We start from the raw sequence: 21,501 nt of genomic DNA, 5'->3' as shown, positions 1-21,501 counted from the left end.
TCTCTTTTTCCATCCCTGTCTCCTCCCCCCTTGTGTGTGTGTGTGTGTGTGTGAACTCTTGAACCATTTTCAATTAGAGGTGAGCTATTGGAAATGGTTCAAGAGTTCAATCACACAAACACACACACACACACACACACACACACACAAACGGCTGGGTTTTTTTTCTTTGTTATTATTTGGGTGCTTTTTACCATATGCTTTAAATCAAGAGTCATTTCTCTCTCCCCCTCTTGCTCTCTCTCTCTTTCTCTCTATTGCTTTCTCTCTCTCTCACTCTTTCTTTCTATCTCTCTTGCTTTCTTTCTCTTCTCTTGCTAGCTCTCTCTCCCCCCTTTCATCTCTCTCTCACTTGTTTTCTTTCTCTCTCTCTATTGCTTTCCTCCTCTTCTCTCTCTTGCTATCTCTCTCTCCTCCCCTTTCTCTCTCTCTCTCAGCAGCGGCATTGGGCAGTAGCCGTGGGCAGCAGCAGGGTGATCAGCTGTGAGGCGGAGCTCCGGAACTGAGGCACCGACGGCGAGGGGGCTGCCAGAGCACTTTCTCCGAGCGCTTCAGGAACACCTGCCCTGCCTCTACTGCAGCCCCCTTGCTGGAAGTCCGGGACGAAAGCTCTCCCAGCGAAAGGGCTGCAAGAGGGGCGGGGCGGGCATTCCCGAAGCCTGCGGAGAAAGCCCTCTCTCGCAGCCCCCTGGCTGGCAGCGCTTTCATCCCAAGGAGAAGCCGCAGCCGCCACCGCCGCAAGAGGGGGAGAGAGAAAGAGAGAGAAGTCGCGCCCCAAGGCAGGAGGCGGTGGAGGAGGAGAGGGGGCTGATCGGGCGGGCGGGGGGCAGGGCCGAGAAGCCAGGGGCGCGTTTGGCCGGAGGCACCGTGGGGAGACAGGGGCGGCCGCGACTCCCTTTCCTCCTACTGCCGCACCTGTGCATACAGTGCTACTGTTATTCTACTGAATATTGTATCATAACACCTAGTGAAGAGCCAATGTAGATACATGAGCTCAGGACCAGAATATAGCTTTGTTTCCCTAGTGACATTTGGGTTTAAGCTCTTTTAATTTCACAAGAAGTTGTAGATATATATAGTTCAAAATTATGTGGAAACTAATCCTATTAAAACTATTAAAATTGTGTGCATTTCTGTATAAAATTATAAGTACAGTAGTATCTCTACCTTAGAACGGCTCTAGTTACGAACTTTTCTAGATAAGAACCCGGTGTTCCAAGATTTTTTTGCCTCTTCTCAAGAACCATTTTCCACTTACAAACCCGAGCCTCCGAAACTGTAACTGGAAAAGGCAGGGAGAAGCCTCCATGGGGCCTGTCTAGGAATCTTCAGGGAGGAAACAAGGTCTCCACCCTTCCTGTGGTTTCCCCAATCGTACACATTATTTGCTTTTACATTGATTGCTATGGGAAAAATTGCTGCTTCTTACAAACTTTTCTACTTAAGAACCTGGTCATGGAACTAATTAAGTTTGTAAGTAGAGTTACCACTGTAATAAAGCTGCTAAGATCATTCTGAGGTGTGCTTTGTAGCAACAATTTCACTGAATTTTAGCAGAATTTTTGCTAATTCATTGCAGTACCAAACCCAATTGAATTGCTTTCTGTGCATGTACCTGTGGTATGGGAAGGCCCTTAAAGCAATCAGCGGTTATGACTCAGTTACACTTAATTTGCTCACCCTTAACTGAGTTGGATAAACATATTATACTCTCAAAATGTTAATTTCAAGTATATTCATGTATTTACCACCCAAGTTTTGAATGCAAAAATGGAAGAAATATGCATTCTAAAGAATAATGGTATTTCATTACACATTTAGCAAGAAGTGTAAATTAGATTAACAAAGATGTGAACCAAATAAGAATTCTCACCTCTCTTTAATGGATAGAAACATCTTTAAAGTATTGTATTTCTACTGATAAATACAAATTACCTTCTTTGCATGTTTTTTTTTCTTTCCAGAGTGCAGGTTTCTCATTTTTCACCAGTTTCCTTCAGAAAAATTAATATTTTCATATTTAGTAAATTATTTAGTCCATGATTGTATCTCTGAGGTGAAATTTAATGTACAGATAATCCATTTACTTACAACAGTTCATTTAGTGAACATTCAAAGTTACAGTGGCGCTGAAAAAAGTGACGACTATTTTTCACACGACTATTGCAGCATCCTCATGGTCATGCAACTGACTTATATTTATGATGTCTGCATTGTCCAGGGGTTATGTAATCACCTTTTGCCATCTCTGACAAGCAAAGTCAATGGGGAAGCTAGTTTCAGTTCGCAATTGTGTTACAACCTCTCAATTGCAGTGATTCACTTAACTGTGTCAAGAAAGCTCATAAAATGGGGCCAAATTCACTTAAAAGTCTCACTTAGCAACATAAATGTTGGGCTCAATTGTGGTTGTAAATCAAGGATTACCTGTACCTGTCAATATAAAATGGCAAAAAAGTTTATTAGGCAATCAAGGTGATGTAGGCCAGTCTGCTATTGCTCTGCTGATTGCTAGAAAAGCTGATTTTTTTTGTGGCTAGCCATACCAGGATCGTTCTATTTTTCATAAGTCTTATTTCCAATTTTCCTTATTCAACATCATTCTTGCTCTTCTCTAATAGTGTTCTGAATCCTTAAAACATAGTGTCCATAATTAGGTAGATCATCCTCAAATCCTAATACCCAGAATTTATGAGTGGTTCTAGTTATCAATATTAGTATGATGGCTTCCAGCTCCCATTCATTGTCCTAGGAAAACACACTACACCGCCTTTTAATAGTTACTTCCATTTGCTGGATTGTTTAGTTACAGTTATAGGAAAATCAAAATCAAACCTGATTTTCCTGTTTAGGTGCCTCTACTGAATAATTGCTAAAATAACAGCCTATGGAATGATGTGCCCAGATGTAGATGTAGGTATAACTGATGGCCAGTCACGTTTTCATCCATTAAAATGAAAATTGATTAGAAAATGCTGTAAACTAGACTATATTGCTGGAAGAAAAAGTTGAAGTCAGAGAAACACAGCAGTATTGTTGTTCAAATTACTGGCAGGTTTTCATCATACTTTATTTCCTTAAAATTTGGGTTGCTTTCCACAGGTTCCTCTTTGTCAGACTGTTGATTCTTGTACTCCATTTGCTTGCTATGGATTTTCATTTGGGATTGGATTAGCTGTCTTTGGACCATCAGGTATAGTTTAAAACTGCCCCTTTATTATATGACAGTGACATTTTGGAGAACAGAGGCAATTTGTTGCATCATTTTCTTCTATGATTTGGGGACTCTCCAGATCCCTAGCATTCTCTCTATTCCTTTATTCCCACAAAGCACGTATTAAGGCAGCAATGGCAAATCTATGGCATGCGTGCCACAGGTGGCACATGGAGCCATATCTGCCGGCACATGAACCGTTAGCCTAGCTCAGCTCCAGCGCGCATGTGCGCGCTGGACAGTTGATTTTTAGCTCACACATAGGTTCTGGGAGGGCATTTTCAGTTTCCAGAGGGCCTCCGGGTGAGGTGGAATAGCCTCTGGAGCCTGGGGAGGGTGAAAAACAGGCCTTCCAGGCCCAACGGAAGTCATCAAACACAGGGCCTCTACAGAAACTGGGGAGGTTGTTTTTGTCCTCCCCAGGCATCGAATTATGGATGTGGGCATTCACATGTCTATGATAGAGCACGCACATGTTTTTGGTACCAGAGGAAAAAAAGGTTCACCATCACTGTGTTCAGGTTTTTGACACAGGAAGTAAAAAGTTCAGAAATAATAAACCCTCTCAGCAAATGCAGTATAAAACTGCAAAGCCTGACTGCAATATATGGTATTATTTCAGGTTTGTGGCTTTCCAACTTTTTGCAAATTGTCATGCCCTAGAACCATTTCAATATTTAGCTTAGAAGCAGTGGTGAGCATTCTGTTTAAACATTAATGTCTATAGCTGGTTTGATCTTTAAGCATCTTTTCATAGGCACTATTGCAACAGCTACAGCATTCATTTTTGAAAATATTCTTTGGGGAATATTTCATTCATTATTACTACAAAAGTCTTATGCTTGCCAAAAGGAAACTAAATATCGTAATTTTTCCTAAAGATGTGACTAGAATAACAAGAGGTCCATGCTTGGAGTTAAATGTAGAATTGATCACATTGTAAGAGATATTCCTTAGATAAAAGTGTTTGTGTGAAAGTATAATTAGAAACCCCATTATTGGGGGAAAAATGAAATAGGCTTGCTAGGTATTCAAGATTCATATTTTTCTCAGAAACAATTTAGTGACTAGCATACTTAATCAATTGCATATATATAGCTTTCTGTGATCTGCAAATTGTTCATATGCAAACACCCAGAATCTTTTCCAATTCACATTTAACAGAATGCTTTGCTCAGTGTAAGAATCAGCCAAATCATTCTCCACAAATAACTATTCAGCCTTTATCTGAAAATTTCCAATTAAGCTTTGTGAGCTGATTGTTGCACTATTTAACAGTTATTGCCCTTAAGAAATTCCTCCTAGTATTTAGCCTGATTTTTTTCTTTTAATTTCAGTTTCTTGGTTCTAGTCTTACACTCACCTTCAATAGACAGCTGATTCTTCACCGGTTTTTGTGACAACCTTTTAGATATTTGTAGACAGCTACTGTATTGTTCTTTAGTCTTCTCTTTGGCAGGTTAGGCATGTCTAGCCACCCATCACTTGTCTTACAAACATTGCCAGCTTTTCCATGTCCATGTATATTTTTACAATTTTGATACATTTATATGTTTAAATGTTTTTTAAAAACCTCAAAGTAATTTTAAAAATTCAGTCAAAATACTTTTAAATATGTACTACTTTAGTGTTTTATTTTACTCAATTCTTCAAGCATAAAGCATACTAGCTGGAGAATTCTGGGAGTTGAAATCTTACATTTTAATGTTGCTAATGTTTAGAATATAGGTCTAACCTGTACAATGTATAGGAATAATTATTACTTCCTTTGATCTGGATGCAGTGATTTGCTTAATGTGCACCATGCTTATATTGGCAACCTGTTAGTGGTCCACTAATACATCAGGGCTTTCTTTTATACAGTCAACAAACTATAACTTCCCAAATTAACTTTGCAAATGTAATAAGCAACCTTTCCATCTCTAGGTCAGGGTTGTCTTTTTGTGTAGGATTTAAAAAAATAGTTGTAATATGCAGAAAACCTGCCCTATTAAAGAAAGCTTTATATATTCATACACACCTACACAGTATATCTGTTCCAGTTTTTTTCTTGCTGAAGTTTTGAGCTATCAGACTTGTAGTTACTTTTTTCCCAGACTTGAGGGTTAGAGACATCTGTTCAGTGTTTCCATAATTATTCTGTCTGGCCTGAAAATTGGTTGCTGCCTTGCCAACTTCAGCCTTTACATGGATTATAAAGGAATCCATGGACTAAATTGTGAAGATGAAAAAAAATTGATCCTATAAGGAAGATAGTGGCAAGCCACTTCCGTATTACTTCCAAGAAATCTAAATGAGTCTATCCATGTTATCAGAAATCAAGGTAGACTTGATGGAGTTTTTTTCCTTTTATCACATACTTTTTATACACGAGATAGTCTCAATGAAAAGTTACTTGCTACTGTGATAATTTCTTAAAAATTATTCTGTCTACCAAAGAGCAACACAAAAGCATGATTATCAACATTTATATTGTAATAAATCTCTGATTTAAAAGAAGTTTGTCTTGGCATCCAAAGGTACCAGTACAGTAGTACCTCGTGATACGAACCCCCCGTCTTACGAACCCAGGATTTGAAAAAAAAATTGCCTCTTCTTACAAACTTTTTTCGCTTTATGAACCTGCTACTGCAAACACCGAACCTGGAAGTTCGGCAAAAGTTCGGATTCTGGGGGACTGCTGAGAAGCGCCGCCGCCCGGGTGTCACCTTTTGAAACAGCCGGGGGGCTTCTCGGTGTTCTCCTGAACGCCGAACCCGGAAGTTCGGCAAAGGTTCAGGTTCGGGACAACGCTGAGAAGCGCCGCCGCCCGGTTGTCACCTTGCCAGAAGAGCCGTGGAACTGTTGGCCGGTTGGGAGGCTCAAACGGAGGTGGGAAATCCCAATAGAGAATTCCAGGGGCGGAGCTTTGACGTCACAGAGAAATGTGGACTCCAGGAAGGACCTCTGTGTGACGTCAAAGCTCCACTCCTGGAATTTCCTATTGGGATTCCCCATCTCCGTTTGAGCCTCCCGACCGTCCGAAAGCTCCATGGCTCTTCTGGCAAGGTGACAGCCGGGCGGCGGGGCTTATTGGCATTCACCCGAACGCCGAACTCGAACTTTTGCCGAACTTCTGGGTTCGGCGTTTGGGAGAATGCTGAGAAGTCCCCTGGCTGTTTCAGAAGGTGACAGCCGGACGGTGGCGCTTCTCGGCGGCCTCCCGAACCCGAACTTTTGTCGAACCTTTCGGGGTTTGGCGTTCGGGAGAACACTGAGAAGCGCCCAGCTGTTTCAAAAGGTGACAGCCGGGCGGCGGCACCCAGCGGAGCGCTGTTTTTGCGAATTTTTTTTTGCTTGCACGCATTAATTGGTTTTACATTGTTTCCTATGGGAAACATTGTTTCGTTTTACAAATTTTTTGCCTTATGAACCTCCTCCTGGAACCAATTAAGTTTGTAAGACGAGGTATCACTGTATATACAAATGGTAAATCTACATTGGTGTTGTGCTGCTTGTCTGGTTTTGTTTTGACTATCTTGATGTTTATGAAATTCATGTCCATTTTTGTTAGTGGCTTTTATGAATACAGTGATACCTCTACTTAAGAACGCCTTAAGAACTTTTCTAGATAAGAACCACGTATTCAAGATTTTTTTGCCTCTTCTTAAGAACCATTTTCTACTTAAGAACCCGAGCCTGGAAAACTTTCCCAGGAAATTTGAAAACAATACGAAGGCCTGGCCAGTTTCCTGCCATTCTCCCTTTAATCTTGGCCATAATTTCTGGGGTGCCAGAGGAGCCTTTTGGTGGCGCTTAAGGAGGCTTTGGCAGTCCAGAGCAAATGAAGCATTTTCCTTTCTCTGGGTGCTTGGAGAGGGAATAAATCTCTGCCATTGCCCAGAGAAAAGAAATGCTCCCTTCACTCTGGGCAGCCGAGGAGTCACCACAGCGAAGGAAAGGCGCTGGCTACAAAGCAAGCGAGCGAGAGGAGAAGGGAGCCCTTCAACCTGGGAAGGAAGAGGAAGCAGGTAGCAGCAGCAGCAGGCAGTGTATGGGAGGCAGCCTCGCACCGGGTGTATTGGAGGCGCGTGCTGCTCCTCGCCGCTTCAGAGTCCCTCTTTTTTTAAAAAAAGCCTTAAAGTTTTGGATTTTTTTGATTCCCCTCACCTCACTTTCTTCCTTTGGCAGTGACTCTCCTCCTCCTCTTCTTCCTCCTTCTTCTCCCACCCAAATTCCAAGCTTTTGTTTCTTTCCTAATGGGTTTGCACGCATTACAGTGGAACCCCGACATAAGAGCTGCTCTACTTAAGAGCAACTCGAGATAAGAGCTGGGAGGGGAGAGATATTTTTGTTCTACTTACAAGCCCAAATTCGAGATACAAGCGCCAAGGAGCTGTCTCCTGAAGCCAAACGCTAACTTCCGCGTTCGGCTTCAGGAGACAGCTGCGAAGCGGCGCGCGTGTTTTAAAAGGTTGCAGCCGGCCTGGGGGGCTCGGGGGGGTGCTTGCAGCTTTCTTTCTTGCTCTTTTTCTTTCTCTCTTTTACCTTCCCTTCCTCTATTCTTTTCTTTCTCCTTCCCACCTTCTTCCCTCCCTCCCTCCCTTCACTCATTCCTCTCTTACTCTCCCCTTTCATAAGTTTCCTTGCTTCCTTCCTCTGTTCCTGTCCCTTCCCCCTTTCTTTCTTTCTTTCTTTCTTTCTTTCTTTCTTTCTTTCTTTCTTTCTTTCTTTCTTTCTTTTTTGCTCTTTTTCTTTCTCTCTTTTACCTTCCCTTCCTCTATTTCTTCTTTTCTTTCTCCTTCCCACCTTCTTCCCTCCCTCCCTCCCTTCACTCATTCCTCTCTTACTCTCCCCTTTCATAAGTTTCCTTGCTTCCTTCCTCTGTTCCTGTCCCTTCCCTCTTTCCTTCCTTCCTTCCCACCCTCCGTCCATTCATTCACCCATTCCTCTCTTGATCGCTTAAAGCCGGTCCCTGGTGCAAAAAGGGTTGGGGACCTCTGTCCTACAGGATTGGGTGGCAGAGAAGTTGAACATATGTAAATTTAAAAGTTTAAGAAAGTTTACAAGTTAAGTGAAAGAAACTTCATTATTCATTTATATGTACATGTACATTTCTTCATTAAAAACATGTCTTTCTGCATAATTTAGACTAACTTTGTGAGTTTTTTGAGGGCTGGAACCAATTAAAATTATTTACATTAATTCCTATGGGGAAAAGTCGTTCGAGATAAGAGCTGCTCGACTTAAGAGCCCAGGTCCAGAACGAATTAAACTCGTATCTCGAGGTACCACTGTATTAGCTTTTACATTGATTCCTGTGGGAAAAACTGCTTCTACATAAGAACGTTTCTACTTAAGAACTTGGTCACGGAACGAATTAAGTTCTTAAGTAGAGGTACCACTGTGGTTATTTTTTTTATATTTATATACAAAAAATAATTTTTCATAAAAGACACTAAATAACAATTTCCAGAATTTTCTGTCAGGCTGTAACCTGCAATAAAATAATATTCTATTACAACAGAGCTCCCCTACCTTTTTGGCTTTGTACTTACCTGCTGTTTGCACAGGTGGGGATGCTCTCCCACCACTTTCACGGCACCATTCCAAATGACTCAGTGCCTGGAGGTGGGCTGTGGCTCAGGAGTAGAGGACTCCTAAAGTCAGATAGGGTACTTAGCTTTCCAGAGAACAGAACATATTATTTAATTCTTATGGGGAAAATACCAGTTATTCTAAAATAATATACTTTATGGTTTTATTAATATTTGTCTTTTCTTATATATATGCTTTGAATCTCAGAGTAGGTCATTTCACCCAGTTTTAACATAGTCTTCTTGCTTCTGTAGTTATGTTATTGGCAGGAAATAACTTAAATCTCTGGCTAGACTTTATCTAGCAACTGAATTAAGTTCATTCACCAAGAAGAAAATTATGTTTTGTCTTCAGCAGCTATTTTGAATGAGTTCAACAGAGAAACAAAGAAATGGATTCAAACCGAGGAAATGAGCCTGGATTCCTTACACTTCTCCAGATGAATCTGTAAACATGTACAAATGGGCAAAAATTCCCAAAAGAAAAACAGCTGTTTATCTGATAAATGAGAGAGCAGATTTTCCTTTGATTTTGTATATTGTGTCATTTAGAAAAGGATTAGGTGTGATTGATTGGTATCTGAAATAAAAGAAAATACAAACACTAGAGGGTGTTTTTTGAGAGGAATCAAGGTTCTTAATAGTGTTTTCTTTTGCTGAGTGTAAATCCTATAGAGCAGGAGTGTTAAACACGTGGCCAGATGCATCAAAGGCTGGCCATGCTCACCCCTAGTTTAACAAAGGGAAAATTAGTGTTACGTGATGTAATGACACCCCGGCTATAGTGGTAAATATCGAGTGCTTCTTGTTATTCATTCCATGGGGTAAAATAATTTAATTGTATTCATGTTCATAAAAAAAAGTCTGCAGTTGGTAAAATCATTGGAGAACCCATTTTATTGTTTGACCAAATGTTCCAAATACTGTATACGTATGTAAATACACAATTCTACGTTTTTAGTAGTTTTTAAAGAAAAATACTTTTATTTTCCAATATCAGTTTCTTTTATATACTTTAAAAGATTTGTAAATGTTCATTATTAATTACTCATGGAAAGCAATTCTTGCCTTTCAAGAAATAGGCAAGCAACTTTTTGTAAATTGAATGGTGGTGGAAATTGTTATTTTCCCATATTTTTTTCAAGCAATTAGTATTTGGATTGTTTGAAAATAATTCAGAGGTCTTTCTGAATGTGTGTACATAGCATCTCTTTACATAGCTGCAGTTTTAAAGCATCAATGTGATTCAGGAAAAAAAATCTGTCTGCTTTAATGAGTTGACTCACTAAAGCTGCCATGTCTGAAAATAAAATTTTGGATGCTTTAAAGAGATGGCGTTACCATTTTCCCATTGATTCTGAAGTACCTTTTTTGAATTTTTTGAAGCATGTTCAACCTCATTCTCTCTTATAGTTAGCACAATATATGAAGAATAGTTTATAAGCTTTATTAGATGATTTGCAAAGATTTTCATATAGATTATAACCACAAAAATTATTGAAAAGAGAAAGGAATTGCATTCTTGGCCATTGTTTAGTTTGTAACTTAAAAATGCTAGTTCCTGAAGATAGCTGCAATTTGTGTTGAAATGAAAAACCAAGCTGTGATTCCCTGACAATTAAACAGTATTATTCTCTTTTCCTTTATATTATTGACAGGCCCTTGTTGTTCATGTTGTTATAAAAGCTCATTATTTAATATCATGGATTAGTCATTAACAAATGCCAGTGCACCATATGTAACTTCAAGGAATAACTGAAATCATGTGAACTAAAACCATGACCCAAACCCACAAAAATGCTGACAACCACCACCAACCAAATATATCTTCATTACATACATCACCCATTTTTGTAAACTCCTGTCTAAATCTGTAACTTGCCTTGTTAATCAACAAAAATCCAATAAGTTATCAAAAATACCTAACATAAATATCTAGCCCCATTTTCTATTTAAAATCAAATCCAAATACCTCTAATAATAAAAATCTGATTTTAATTAACAATTAAACTACAGAAATTCAAAACCGTTAAGCATTACCCAACTTATTTATATAGCAAGAGTAATAATATATTGCAAACCAATCTATCACACTCAATTAAACATTTCCAAAAAAGTATCCAATCTAAATGACTATTAAACAACACCATAGATAGCAATCTATTTAACCATAACCCAATGAACCAATTTTGCTTTTTTTTTTGCTTTTTCCTTCCAGAAGTTTTAAACATAAAGCACATATTGAAGCTCTTATATTTTGATTTAAAATAAGTAGTCTACATGTCTCTTTTGTTATCTTATTTGTCTATGCATCTCTCTTGATTTTTAAATAGTACACCAGCTCCATTTGTAAGTCCAATAATATCCTCCTTTAGGTTATTGGAATCCATGATATCCTTTTCATTTTGATTCAAATAAACTTTATTCTCTTCACTAGTTTTGCTTGCAGTATAGGGTTAAGTAGATCAACAATTCTTGAGTCTAGAAGACCTTGAGTCTAGAAGGCTGACAAATTTTCTTAACATAAGCATCATCCAGTGATCAACCTTCTTATCAGTAGCTTATTAACACATTCTTTCCTGTAGAAGATAGTTTTACTTAATTTCCATGTCTTTCAATAAATTTCATCCAAATTCTTAATGTTTTAAGAACTTTCCAGAAACACCATTATAACCATCCTTTTGTTATATAATAAAAGAAATCCTTACCAAGTTGGAAAAAACATATTTTTTCTTTCTTTTTAAGCAGATTAAAGAGGGACTCACTCAGCAAATGTGTAACTAGCAGTTTTGAAAGCTTTTAAATCTTGAAGAAGTCATAAAAAAATTAAGACCCAAGGTGTTTCACTCCTGCACTCTCCGGTGACCCTTCTCTTCCTCCTCTCCCTCTTGTGATGTCCTGGCTGGCTGTGGCTGAGCTGGGAGCATGCACACGTGCGGGAGGTCTTCCTTAAGCAAGCCGCTCCTGCCCTGTGCACACCTTTCCTGAGCTTTGGCACTCACTTGAGGGTCTCCTAATGCATGTGCCCGCTTCCGGCTCAGCCATAGCTGGCCACGGCATGACAAGAAGGGGAGAAGAGACAACAGGGAGTGGAGGAGCGATGCAGCCCTGTACTTGCCTTTACTGCACATAAGGCAGCCTTCGCTTCCTGCCGCTTCGGGGTGGAGTTTGCGCCCTCTGCACTTGGCTCAGCCAAAGAGCTGCTGGGGCTGGGGAGTGACATGGCAAGGCGATAGCCAGGGCATTAGTGCAGCAGAGATGCTGTGTTCTGTTAAGACCTTCGTTAAGGAAGCAGCCTTTGTTGTACTTTGGAGCTTGCTTGAGGAAGGTCTCCCTGTGTGAGCCCACACTCCGGCTCAGCGACAGCCAGCCAGAGGGTCACGATATGAGGGGGGGAGGAGGACGGTCACTTGAAGGGGAGGGGGAGACACATACACAAACAGAGTGGGACAGAGCAAGAGACAGACAGACACACACACACACAGTGATACAGAGGAGCGGGTGAGAGATACATAGAGACATATAGTGATACATAGAAGGGGAGATAGGTGGAGATAGGGAGGGGAGAGAGACATAGAGAATGGTTTTGTGACTGGGTAGGCGTGACTAGGGGTGTCATGTGGCTGGGTGGGAGTGAGTGACATTGAGTTGGCCATGCCCACCCAGGTTTTGTGGCTCTCTGAGTGTTCTTTTTCCTGTGGGAAATTGGTCCAAGTGGCTTGTTGAGTGTTTAAGCTTGCTGATCCCTGCCATAGACACGTAGAGATAAATACACTGCTCAAAAAAATAAAGGGAACACTCGCACAACACAATATAACTCCAAGTAAATCAAATTTCTGTGAAATTAAACTGTCCACTTAGGAAGCCACACTGATTGACAATCAATTTCAAATGTTGTGCACATACAACTTGAATGAGAATATTTCATTCATTCAGATCTAGGATGTGATATTTGAGTGTTCCCTTTATTTTTTTGAGCAGTATACATCTATACACTATTCAATGAGGACTCTTAAGAATTTAAAAAGGTCCAAAAAACTCCAGAACATATGTTTTCTAGCAGCCTACAGCCAAAAGAGCACATAAACTATTCAAATAGAAAACTACCCTAGTCAAGAAACTACCAAGGAGAAAACTATAGCCACTGTTATTGGCAGAGCAAGCAACTGTGTGTAAACAAGGTACAAACCCCACACTCACTAGCAATGAAGATGTTATGGTACTAATGAAATGCCTGCGTGCAAACAGCCAAGCTCAGAAAGGATCAAGGATTCAAAAGAACATATTTCCAGAGAAACTATATGGAAGGAGGAGGACTTCTGAGAATGGTTTTTATGCTGTATGATACTTTAGTTTCTGCTATTAGCTTTGGAAGAAAATGTCTCCCAGATAGAGCATAATGACAAATAGAGGTCAGTTTGGTTTCTTCAGTTGAATGAAGAAGGAATAGTTCATGAATCTTTCCCAACCTTCTATTGTTAGTTGGAGAAAATAACGTGGATATTAAGAACCATTGTACTCTTTTTAAGAATCTTTGATGATATTTTAAAACTTAATATAATTTCCTTACAGGTCGAATACATGAAGCTATGGTAACATCTCTAAATGAGGATAATGAAAGTGTTACTGTAGAATGGATTGAAAATGGTGATACTAAAGGAAAAGAGGTAAGGTTTTTTTTAACCATCTAAATGTTATGAAAAATGAAATTCTTCAAACAGCAAATATAGTATTAGTTTATAAAAATATTAAAATACAATTCTATAATATGAATTGCATTCAATGAAAGCTAACTACAGTGATCCCTCGAGTTTCGCGATCTCGAGCTTCGCGAAACGCTATATCGCGAGTTTTCTACCCGGAAGTAACACCACCATCTGCACGCATGCGTAGATGGTGGAGTTTGCATTACCGCCGGGCAGATCAGCTGCTAGGCGGCCAAAGGAACCTTCCCTGGGTCTTCCCGCCGGCATGGGAGGCTTCCTAGCACCCCCCCGAACCCCCAACCCGGGTTTGGGGGGGTGCTAGGAAGCCCCCCATGCCGGGGGAGACCTTTTAAAACACCCGTGCCGCTTCCCAGCTGAGTCCTGAAGCCAAGCGCAGAAGTTCCAAAGGCGCTTGGCTTCAGGACTCAGCTGGGAAGGGCGCGGCTGTTTGAAAAGGTGGCAGTCGGCCTGGGGGGCTTCCCAGTACCCCCCCCCCAACCCTGTCTCCTGCCGCCGGTTTAGCCAGGAGAGGAGCGGCAAAGTGACTTGGAGGAATGGGAAACTCAAACCGCCCAGTTTCAGCTTTCCATTCCTCCACGTCACTTCGCCGCTCCTTCTGGCTGGTGGGGGGGGGGAGTTAGGAAGGTTCTACTTCTCCCCCCCAGCCAAAAACTCAAAGCCTGTCTCCTGCCACACAGTTTAGCCAGGAGAGCAGCGGCGAAGTGACTTGAAGGAATGGGAAACTCAAACCGCCCGGTTTCAGCTTTCCATTCCTCCACGTCACTTTGCCGGGGGAGTCTGGGAGGGAAGATGACGCGCCGGCAGCACAGGGGCGAGGGGTGGGAGGCAAAGCTCTGCGGGTACAGCCCCTTTCGGCCAAGCCTCCCCCCCCCCCCGCCAAGCAGCCAGGGAAGCCGAGCCGGGCGTGACGGCGGCGGCGCTGCTGCTCCGGTCGCCCGATCGTGTCCTGCCTCCTGCGCCGATGTTCCACGCCCGGCTCGGCTTCCCTGGCTCCGTGGCCGGGGAGGCTTGGCTGAAAGTGGCTGGAGCCGCAGAGCTTTGCCTCCCCCCCCCCCCCGTGTGCCGCCCGCGCGTCATCTTCCCTCCCAGACAAAAAGGCCACCCTTCGGCTCTGCAGTTCCAGCCCCTTTCGGCCGAGCCCACCCGGCCAAGGAGCCAGGGAAGCCGAGCCGGGCGTGGCGGCGGCGGCTTCCTTCGGGGGCAACGCCAGCAAGAGGGTCTTCGCCCTCTTGCTGGCGTGCGTGGGCGGTGGGGAAGACCCTCAGCTGCTAGGCGGCCCAAGGAATCTCCCATGGGTCTTCCCCACCGCCCACGCACGCCAGCAAGAGGGGGAAGACCCTCTTGCTGGCGTTGCCCCCAAGGAAGCCGCCGCCACCACCGCTTCTTCTTCCTTGCGCCCCCGCTGCCTCTCCGCTCTCTTGGGTGGCGGAGCGAAGGAAAACAAAAAGTTTCCCTTTCTGCAGCTCCTGCCTCCCGCCCACCCAAGACAATAAGAGCGGAAGAAGACCCTCTTCTCCAACACGCCCCGAGGAAAGCGGGGGGAAGGGAGGAGAGAGAAGGAAGCCAGGCACGAAGAGTGTCCCTCTTGCTGGCGTGCGTGGGCGGTGGGGAAGACCCTCAGCTGCTAGGCGGCCCAAGGAATCTCCCATGGGTCTTCCCCACCGCCCACGCACGCCAGCAAGAGGGGGAAGACCTCTCCTCCCTTCCCCCCGCTTTCCTCCGGGCGTGTTGGAGAAGAGGGTCTTCTTCCGCTCTTATTGTCTTGGGTGGGCGGGAGGCAGGAGCTGCAGAAAGGGAAACTTTTTGTTTTCCTTCGCTCCGCCACCCAAGAGAGCGGAGAGGCAGCGGGGGCGCAAGGAAGAAGAAGCGGTGGTGGCGGCGGCTTCCTTCGGGGGCAACGCCAGCAAGAGGGAAGATGACGCGCGGGCGGCACAGGGGGGGGGGAGGCAAAGCTCTGCGGCTCCAGCCACTTTCAGCCAAGCCTCCCCGGCCACGCAGCCAGGGAAGCCGAGCCGGGCGTGACGGCGGCGGCGCTGCTGCTCCGGTCGCCCGATCGTGTCCTGCCTCCTGCGCCGATGTTCCACGCCCGGCTCGGCTTCCCTGGCTCCGTGGCCGGGGAGGCTTGGCTGAAAGTGGCTGGAGCCGCAGAGCTTTGCCTCCCCCCCCCCTGTGCCGCCCGCGCGTCATCTTCCCTCTTGCTGGCGTTGCCCCCGAAGGAAGCCGCCGCCACCACCGCTTCTTCTTCCTTGCGCCCCCGCTGCCTCTCCGCTCTCTTGGGTGGCGGAGCGAAGGAAAACAAAAAGTTTCCCTTTCTGCAGCTCCTGCCTCCCGCCCACCCAAGACAATAAGAGCGGAAGAAGACCCTCTTCTCCAACACGCCCCGAGGAAAGCGGGGGGAAGGGAGGAGAGAGAAGGAAGCCAGGCACGAAGAGTGTCCCTCTTGCTGGCGTGCGTGGGCGGTGGGGAAGACCCTCAGCTGCTAGGCGGCCCAAGGAATCTCCCATGGGTCTTCCCCACCGCCCACGCACGCCAGCAAGAGGGGGGAAGACCTCTCCTCCCTTCCCCCCGCTTTCCTCCGGGCGTGTTGGAGAAGAGGGTCTTCTTCCGCTCTTATTGTCTTGGGTGGGCGGGAGGCAGGAGCTGCAGAAAGGGAAACTTTTTGTTTTCCTTCGCTCCGCCACCCAAGAGAGCGGAGAGGCAGCGGGGGCGCAAGGAAGAAGAAGCGGTGGTGGCGGCGGCTTCCTTCGGGGGCAACGCCAGCAAGAGGGAAGATGACGCGCGGGCGGCACAGGGGGGGGGAGGCAAAGCTCTGCGGCTCCAGCCACTTTCAGCCAAGCCTCCCCGGCCACGCAGCCAGGGAAGCCGAGCCGGGCGTGACGGCGGCGGCGCTGCTGCTCCGGTCGCCCGATCGTGTCCTGCCTCCTGCGCCGATGTTCCACGCCCGGCTCGGCTTCCCTGGCTCCGTGGCCGGGGAGGCTTGGCTGAAAGTGGCTGGAGCCGCAGAGCTTTGCCTCCCCCCCCCTGTGCCGCCCGCGCGTCATCTTCCCTCTTGCTGGCGTTGCCCCCCGAAGGAAGCCGCCGCCACCACCGCTTCTTCTTCCTTGCGCCCCCCGCTGCCTCTCCGCTCTCTTGGGTGGCGGAGCGAAGGAAAACAAAAAGTTTCCCTTTCTGCAGCTCCTGCCTCCCGCCCACCCAAGACAATAAGAGCGGAAGAAGACCCTCTTCTCCAACACGCCCGGAGGAAAGCGGGGGGAAGGGAGGAGAGAGAAGGAAGCCAGGCACGAAGAGTGTCCATGAGGGGGAAGAGACCCCCGCGCCGGGCAGGCCCACCGAAGCGGGAAGAGGGGGCGTGCGCCCGGGCCTGGCTAGAGCGCTTGATCTGCGGGCGCCTTAAAAGGGGGTGTGGACTCCTGGGAGACCTTGGCGGTGGAAGGGGGACACACTCGAAGCCTCAGCCGCCTGTCATAAGCGTCCTCTGAGGGAAAAAGAAAGAGTCCGAGCTTGCCGTCCGGAAACGTTTGAAGCGCCCTCACAAGCAAGAGGGGGAAGACCCATGGAAGGTTCCTTGGGCCGCCTAGCAGCTGATCTGCTCGGCAGCGCAGGCTGCTGCTGCGCTGCCGAGCAGATCAGCTGCTAGGCGGCCCAAGGAATCTTTCATGGGTCTTCCCCTCTTGCTGGCGAGGTGAGCGGGCGGGCAGCGGACAAGTGGCGGGCAGCGGGCTGGCGGTGCGGAAGTAAAAACACCATGGAAAAGTGGCACGCATGCGCAGATGGTGTTTTTACTTCCGCACCGCTATATCGCGAAATTTCGATTATCGCAAGGGGTCCTGGAACGGAACCCTCGCGATAATCGAGGGACTACTGTATAGGATTCAATACTATTTTGTATGCTTTTAAAAAATCAGTCTAATGGACGAAATAATTAAAATGTTATCATTAGCTGAATTTGTTAGAAATAGCTTGACCCAATACAGGTAGTCCTAAATTTCTGTTGCTAAGCAACTTGGCCTTTATTTGCCAGAAAGTCGCAAAAAGTGATCATATGACCTTGGGACATTGCAATAATCATAAATATAAGTCATTTGCCAAGTGCCTGAATTTTGATCACATGACCATGGAGATGTTGCAACGGTCAAAAGTTTTGAAATGGTCATAAGGCACTCTTTTCTATGCTTTAGAACGGCCACTAAATGAATTGTAAGTTGAGGACCACTTATCACTTATTAGCATGCTTCCTTGAGATGTATCTTTTTGACTTACCTGAAATGTAGTTTCCTTTATTCAAGGAAAAGGACTTGGAACACAATTGGGAAGAAATATTGTCCTCTATATTAGAAATATCCTCTATATTGTTTGAGTAGAAAGATAGTATGAACTAAATAAAAAAGGAAATACAGCAGTTAGACTATATCAAGCAATCATATCTCTCTGATGAGACTGCTGATCAAGAATGTGGCAGAAGACACAGCTGTATTCTCTAAAATTTCAGAACTGATCAAAAGAAGCACTTCCTTTTCTGTGTCAGTAGAGAATGTCAGTTACACATTGTGCCCTAATTTATCAGGTTCTGCTGGGGGTTTTTTGGAAAAAATGTAGACCTTTATGCCTCATGATTAAGCCTTTATTTTTGGTAACAATTTTATATAGGGACTGTTTGTTAAGAAAAGACAAATACTGTAGATACTTCAATGTATTTACTTTAAACTATTTTTTCTTTTAAAAGATTGACTTGGAGAGTATATTTTCGCTTAACCCTGACCTAGCTCCTGAAGAAGATGACCCTAGCCCAGAGACTCCTCCACCTCCCACACCTTCAGCAAAAGTAAACAAAATTGTGAAGGTTGGTAATGTACATAATATGTGTTTAATTAAAGTTGTACTTCATTGTGCTTCTTGGTTTATAATTATCTTTATTTTATATTTGAAATTTTAATAATGTTCCGATTTTTTAAAATAAATGTTAAAAACAATGAAATGAGATTTCTTTAATTTTGTTCTCTGTTTAGCAAATGTTCTTGAGATGCATAGATTAAAGACAGCTTGTGTGTGTCTGTTTGCATCTGGGTGGATGAAGTGTTCTGCAGAATAAAATGATACAAATTTTAAGTTAAAAATAAAAAACCCAGAAAACTTAATAGAAAAGTGAAAATGAAGTAAGGAAAAAATAAAAAGGAAATAGAAAACAAAAAAAATAAAGGAGTTGATTCCAATCTTTTTTACAGCAGTTATAAATATTTTACACTATTTTCTCTAAGATTATGTCAAAGTATTTTTATTTCCATATATTTACTCTTTCTAAAAATGAAATACTGTACATAGTCTGTTTGTTAAATTTTCTTTTTTTTCCCTCTGGTATTTCAGAATTTTTCCATTTTTGTGCATATACTTTCTCTCACAATAGTGATTATATATAAAAATAAATTTCCAGGACTTTTTTCCCTAGTTGTATGCCTGTGAATCTCAATAAAAAAGTAGTTTCACTTTAAACTTCAAAAAGTTTTATTTCAATATATGTATTTGAATTCAATTTTTATGTCCATCATGAATGATAAAATGTCCCTTCATGCTATTCATATTACCAACATAAATTTTAAGAATCTTTTTGTATTTCAAATAATTTTTCTGAAAGTCACATAGTGACAGTCCATTATTTTATCAAAATTTTCTTTTATATTATAAAATGTGATTTTCAGTCATTACAAACAGCTGTTTTCCCTCTATTTCAACAATATGTTATCCCCCAAATCATAATTTCTTCTGTGGATTCTTTTAAGATTTATTGTAATGACCTCTTTCATCTTTATTCTTCTATTCTTATTCATTTTTAATATTTTTGTAATATTTCTGGGATATTACCCTTTTTCTTAAGTTGTTGTAACAATCTTTTCCTTTCCTCACCATAATTTTGTAACTTTTCTGGAGGCTGCCATTCTCTTATTTATAATAAAAAACTAAAAGTAAGTCAGTTGCAAAAATGAAGGGGGATTTCTTTCTTTTTTCTTGTTTAGACTTCTCTTAAACTTTAATCTGTCTTTCTCTAGTTTTAATAACATTGCCTATCTCATGTTATAGCTATCTCCTTGTTTTATAAATTCCACCAGTTATCTTTTCCCTTTCATGTTAAAAAAAATCAGCATTCACATGAAAATCTGGCCTGTTTATTTAAGTAATTCTGAATAGTACTAAATTACCATAATCAAAATATTACAATTTATATAGTCCTGTTTATCTGTCTGTAACTTTCTTAGTGAAAATCTTATTAAGCTCTGCTGCTGTTTTGACGTCTTTTAAAAGTATTTCCTCTTTGTTTTACTTTTTGTAATTTGGAAGGAAGGCTGACTCTCTGAGAGACTGTTCTCTTTGTCCAGCTGTTTTCAAAGACCTGTTTTCTACTATAAGTTGATTGTATCCAAAAGTGTTTAAGAAAGTGAGGCTTTGGTAGAACTTAATGTCTTTAAAATGCTAACGCTGCAAGCACAATGTGTGTGAATGTTTACTGTTTTTCCTTCGTCCTCCCAGCCATTTTACCCATGAGAAGACTGTTAGACTTCCATCCCACAATTTCACAAGAAATTGCAATTTGAGATGCAGGTGGATCCATCCAGTCAGAAAAAAAACATTTTTAGCCATGGCTGCTGCTCACTTTCGCAGTGCTGTCTTTGCTATTTTAGAAACATCTAGTCCACTATAGCAGTGAATTTCAACCTTTTTTGAGCCGCGACACATTTTTTACATTTACAAAATCCCGGGGCACACCACCAACCAAAATGACACTCTAAGACACTCTCCTCTCTTTTTCCATCTGTCTTCTCCCCCCCTTGTGTATGTGTGTATATATACACTCTTAAACCATTTTGAACCATTTCCAAAAACAGGTGAAGACTGAGGCTTTTTCTCTCTTATTCTTTGGGTGCTTTTTATCATATGCTTTAAATCAAGAGTCACTTCTCTCTCTCTTTTGTTTCTCTCTTTTTCCTCTAATTCTCTGCCTCAATCATTTTCTCATTTCTCTTTTTTCTCCCCCTTTTTCTCTCATTTCTCTCTCTCTCCCTCTCCTTTTCTCTCTCTCTCTTGCTTTCTCTCTTTCTCTTCCTTTCTTTTTCTCTATTTCTCTATCTTTCTTTCTCTCTTTCTTTCTCTCATACACACACTCTTTCTCTTTCTCTCACCCTTGCTTTCTCTCTCTCTTTCTCTCTCTCTTGCTTTCCTTCTCTCTTTCTCTTGCTTTCTTTCTCTTTCTCTCTCTCTTTCTCTCTCCCCTCCTTTTTCTCTCTCGTTCTCTCTCGTACACGACGCCGGCAACAGAGAGAGACTTGCTGGTTTGTGGCCCCCTGGATGAGCGGCCCCGCATGGCCCCAGCGCCGGACTCCGCCGTCACCTCCGCCCCCGTCTGGCTCTGCAGCTAAGAGGCAGCAGCCACATCCACCCCTTCGCCCTCCCAGGCATCCACGGCGCCCAGCGCCCCGCACCGCCTCCGCCTCCCGGTAGTGCACCTGACTTCTACCTGCAGGAACGGGTGGTTCCATTATTGTTACTGTGGCCCAAAGCCATGCAGTCCCGGATCGCTCGCTTCTCCGGCCAGCAAAGCCGACTGCCCGGGAAAGTGGTGCACTTTTTAAACGCATGCTTTTCAAACGCGGCGCTTTCCTGGGCAGCCGGTTTTGCTGGCCGGTGCAGGAAAGTGGCGCATTTGAGAAGCGTGGGTTTTAAAAGCGCACTGCTTTGCCGGGCAGCCGGCTTTGTTGGTCAGAGAAGGAAGCGATCCGAGACTGCGTTGCTTTGCACCACTTCAAAAGTTTCTGCACGGGGGGTCCTAATGGCTGCGTGCTTGCCGTCACCGCCAGGGAAGCTCCAGCCGGGCGGGGCACTGCAGCTGCCAGTGCCTCAGCCCTGGAGCTCCCGTTCGCAGCCGCCGCACTGCGGCTACTTCTCAGTGCCGCTGCTGCCGGCGCCCTCCCTCTCCCGCTGCTGGTGCCCTCCCGCC

The 21,501-nt window shown here is 43.7% G+C and overlaps 1 protein-coding gene across 7 annotated transcripts in view; it reads left to right on the top strand.

The window, feature by feature from the left end:
- Positions 1 to 21,501, top strand: part of KIF2A (kinesin family member 2A) — an 89,352-nt gene that overhangs the window by 6,827 nt on the left and 61,024 nt on the right. For 5 of the 7 annotated variants that reach the window (XM_070743294.1, XM_070743298.1, XM_070743293.1 and 2 more), the window contains exons 2-3: positions 13,363 to 13,457; positions 18,241 to 18,357. In XM_070743294.1, the coding sequence (XP_070599395.1) occupies positions 13,363 to 13,457; positions 18,241 to 18,357 (212 nt within the window). Of the gene's footprint in view, positions 1 to 3,102; positions 3,194 to 13,362; positions 13,458 to 18,240; positions 18,358 to 21,501 lie in introns of those variants that run through there. The other 2 variants (XM_070743291.1, XM_070743292.1) reach the window with 2 other exon arrangements.

The sequence above is a fragment of the Erythrolamprus reginae genome, chromosome 2 (assembly GCF_031021105.1).
Source record: "Erythrolamprus reginae isolate rEryReg1 chromosome 2, rEryReg1.hap1, whole genome shotgun sequence".
NCBI lineage: Eukaryota > Metazoa > Chordata > Lepidosauria > Squamata > Dipsadidae > Erythrolamprus > Erythrolamprus reginae.
The sequence above is the reverse complement of the archived record's forward strand: the minus strand, read 5'-3'. Positions and strand labels throughout refer to the sequence as shown.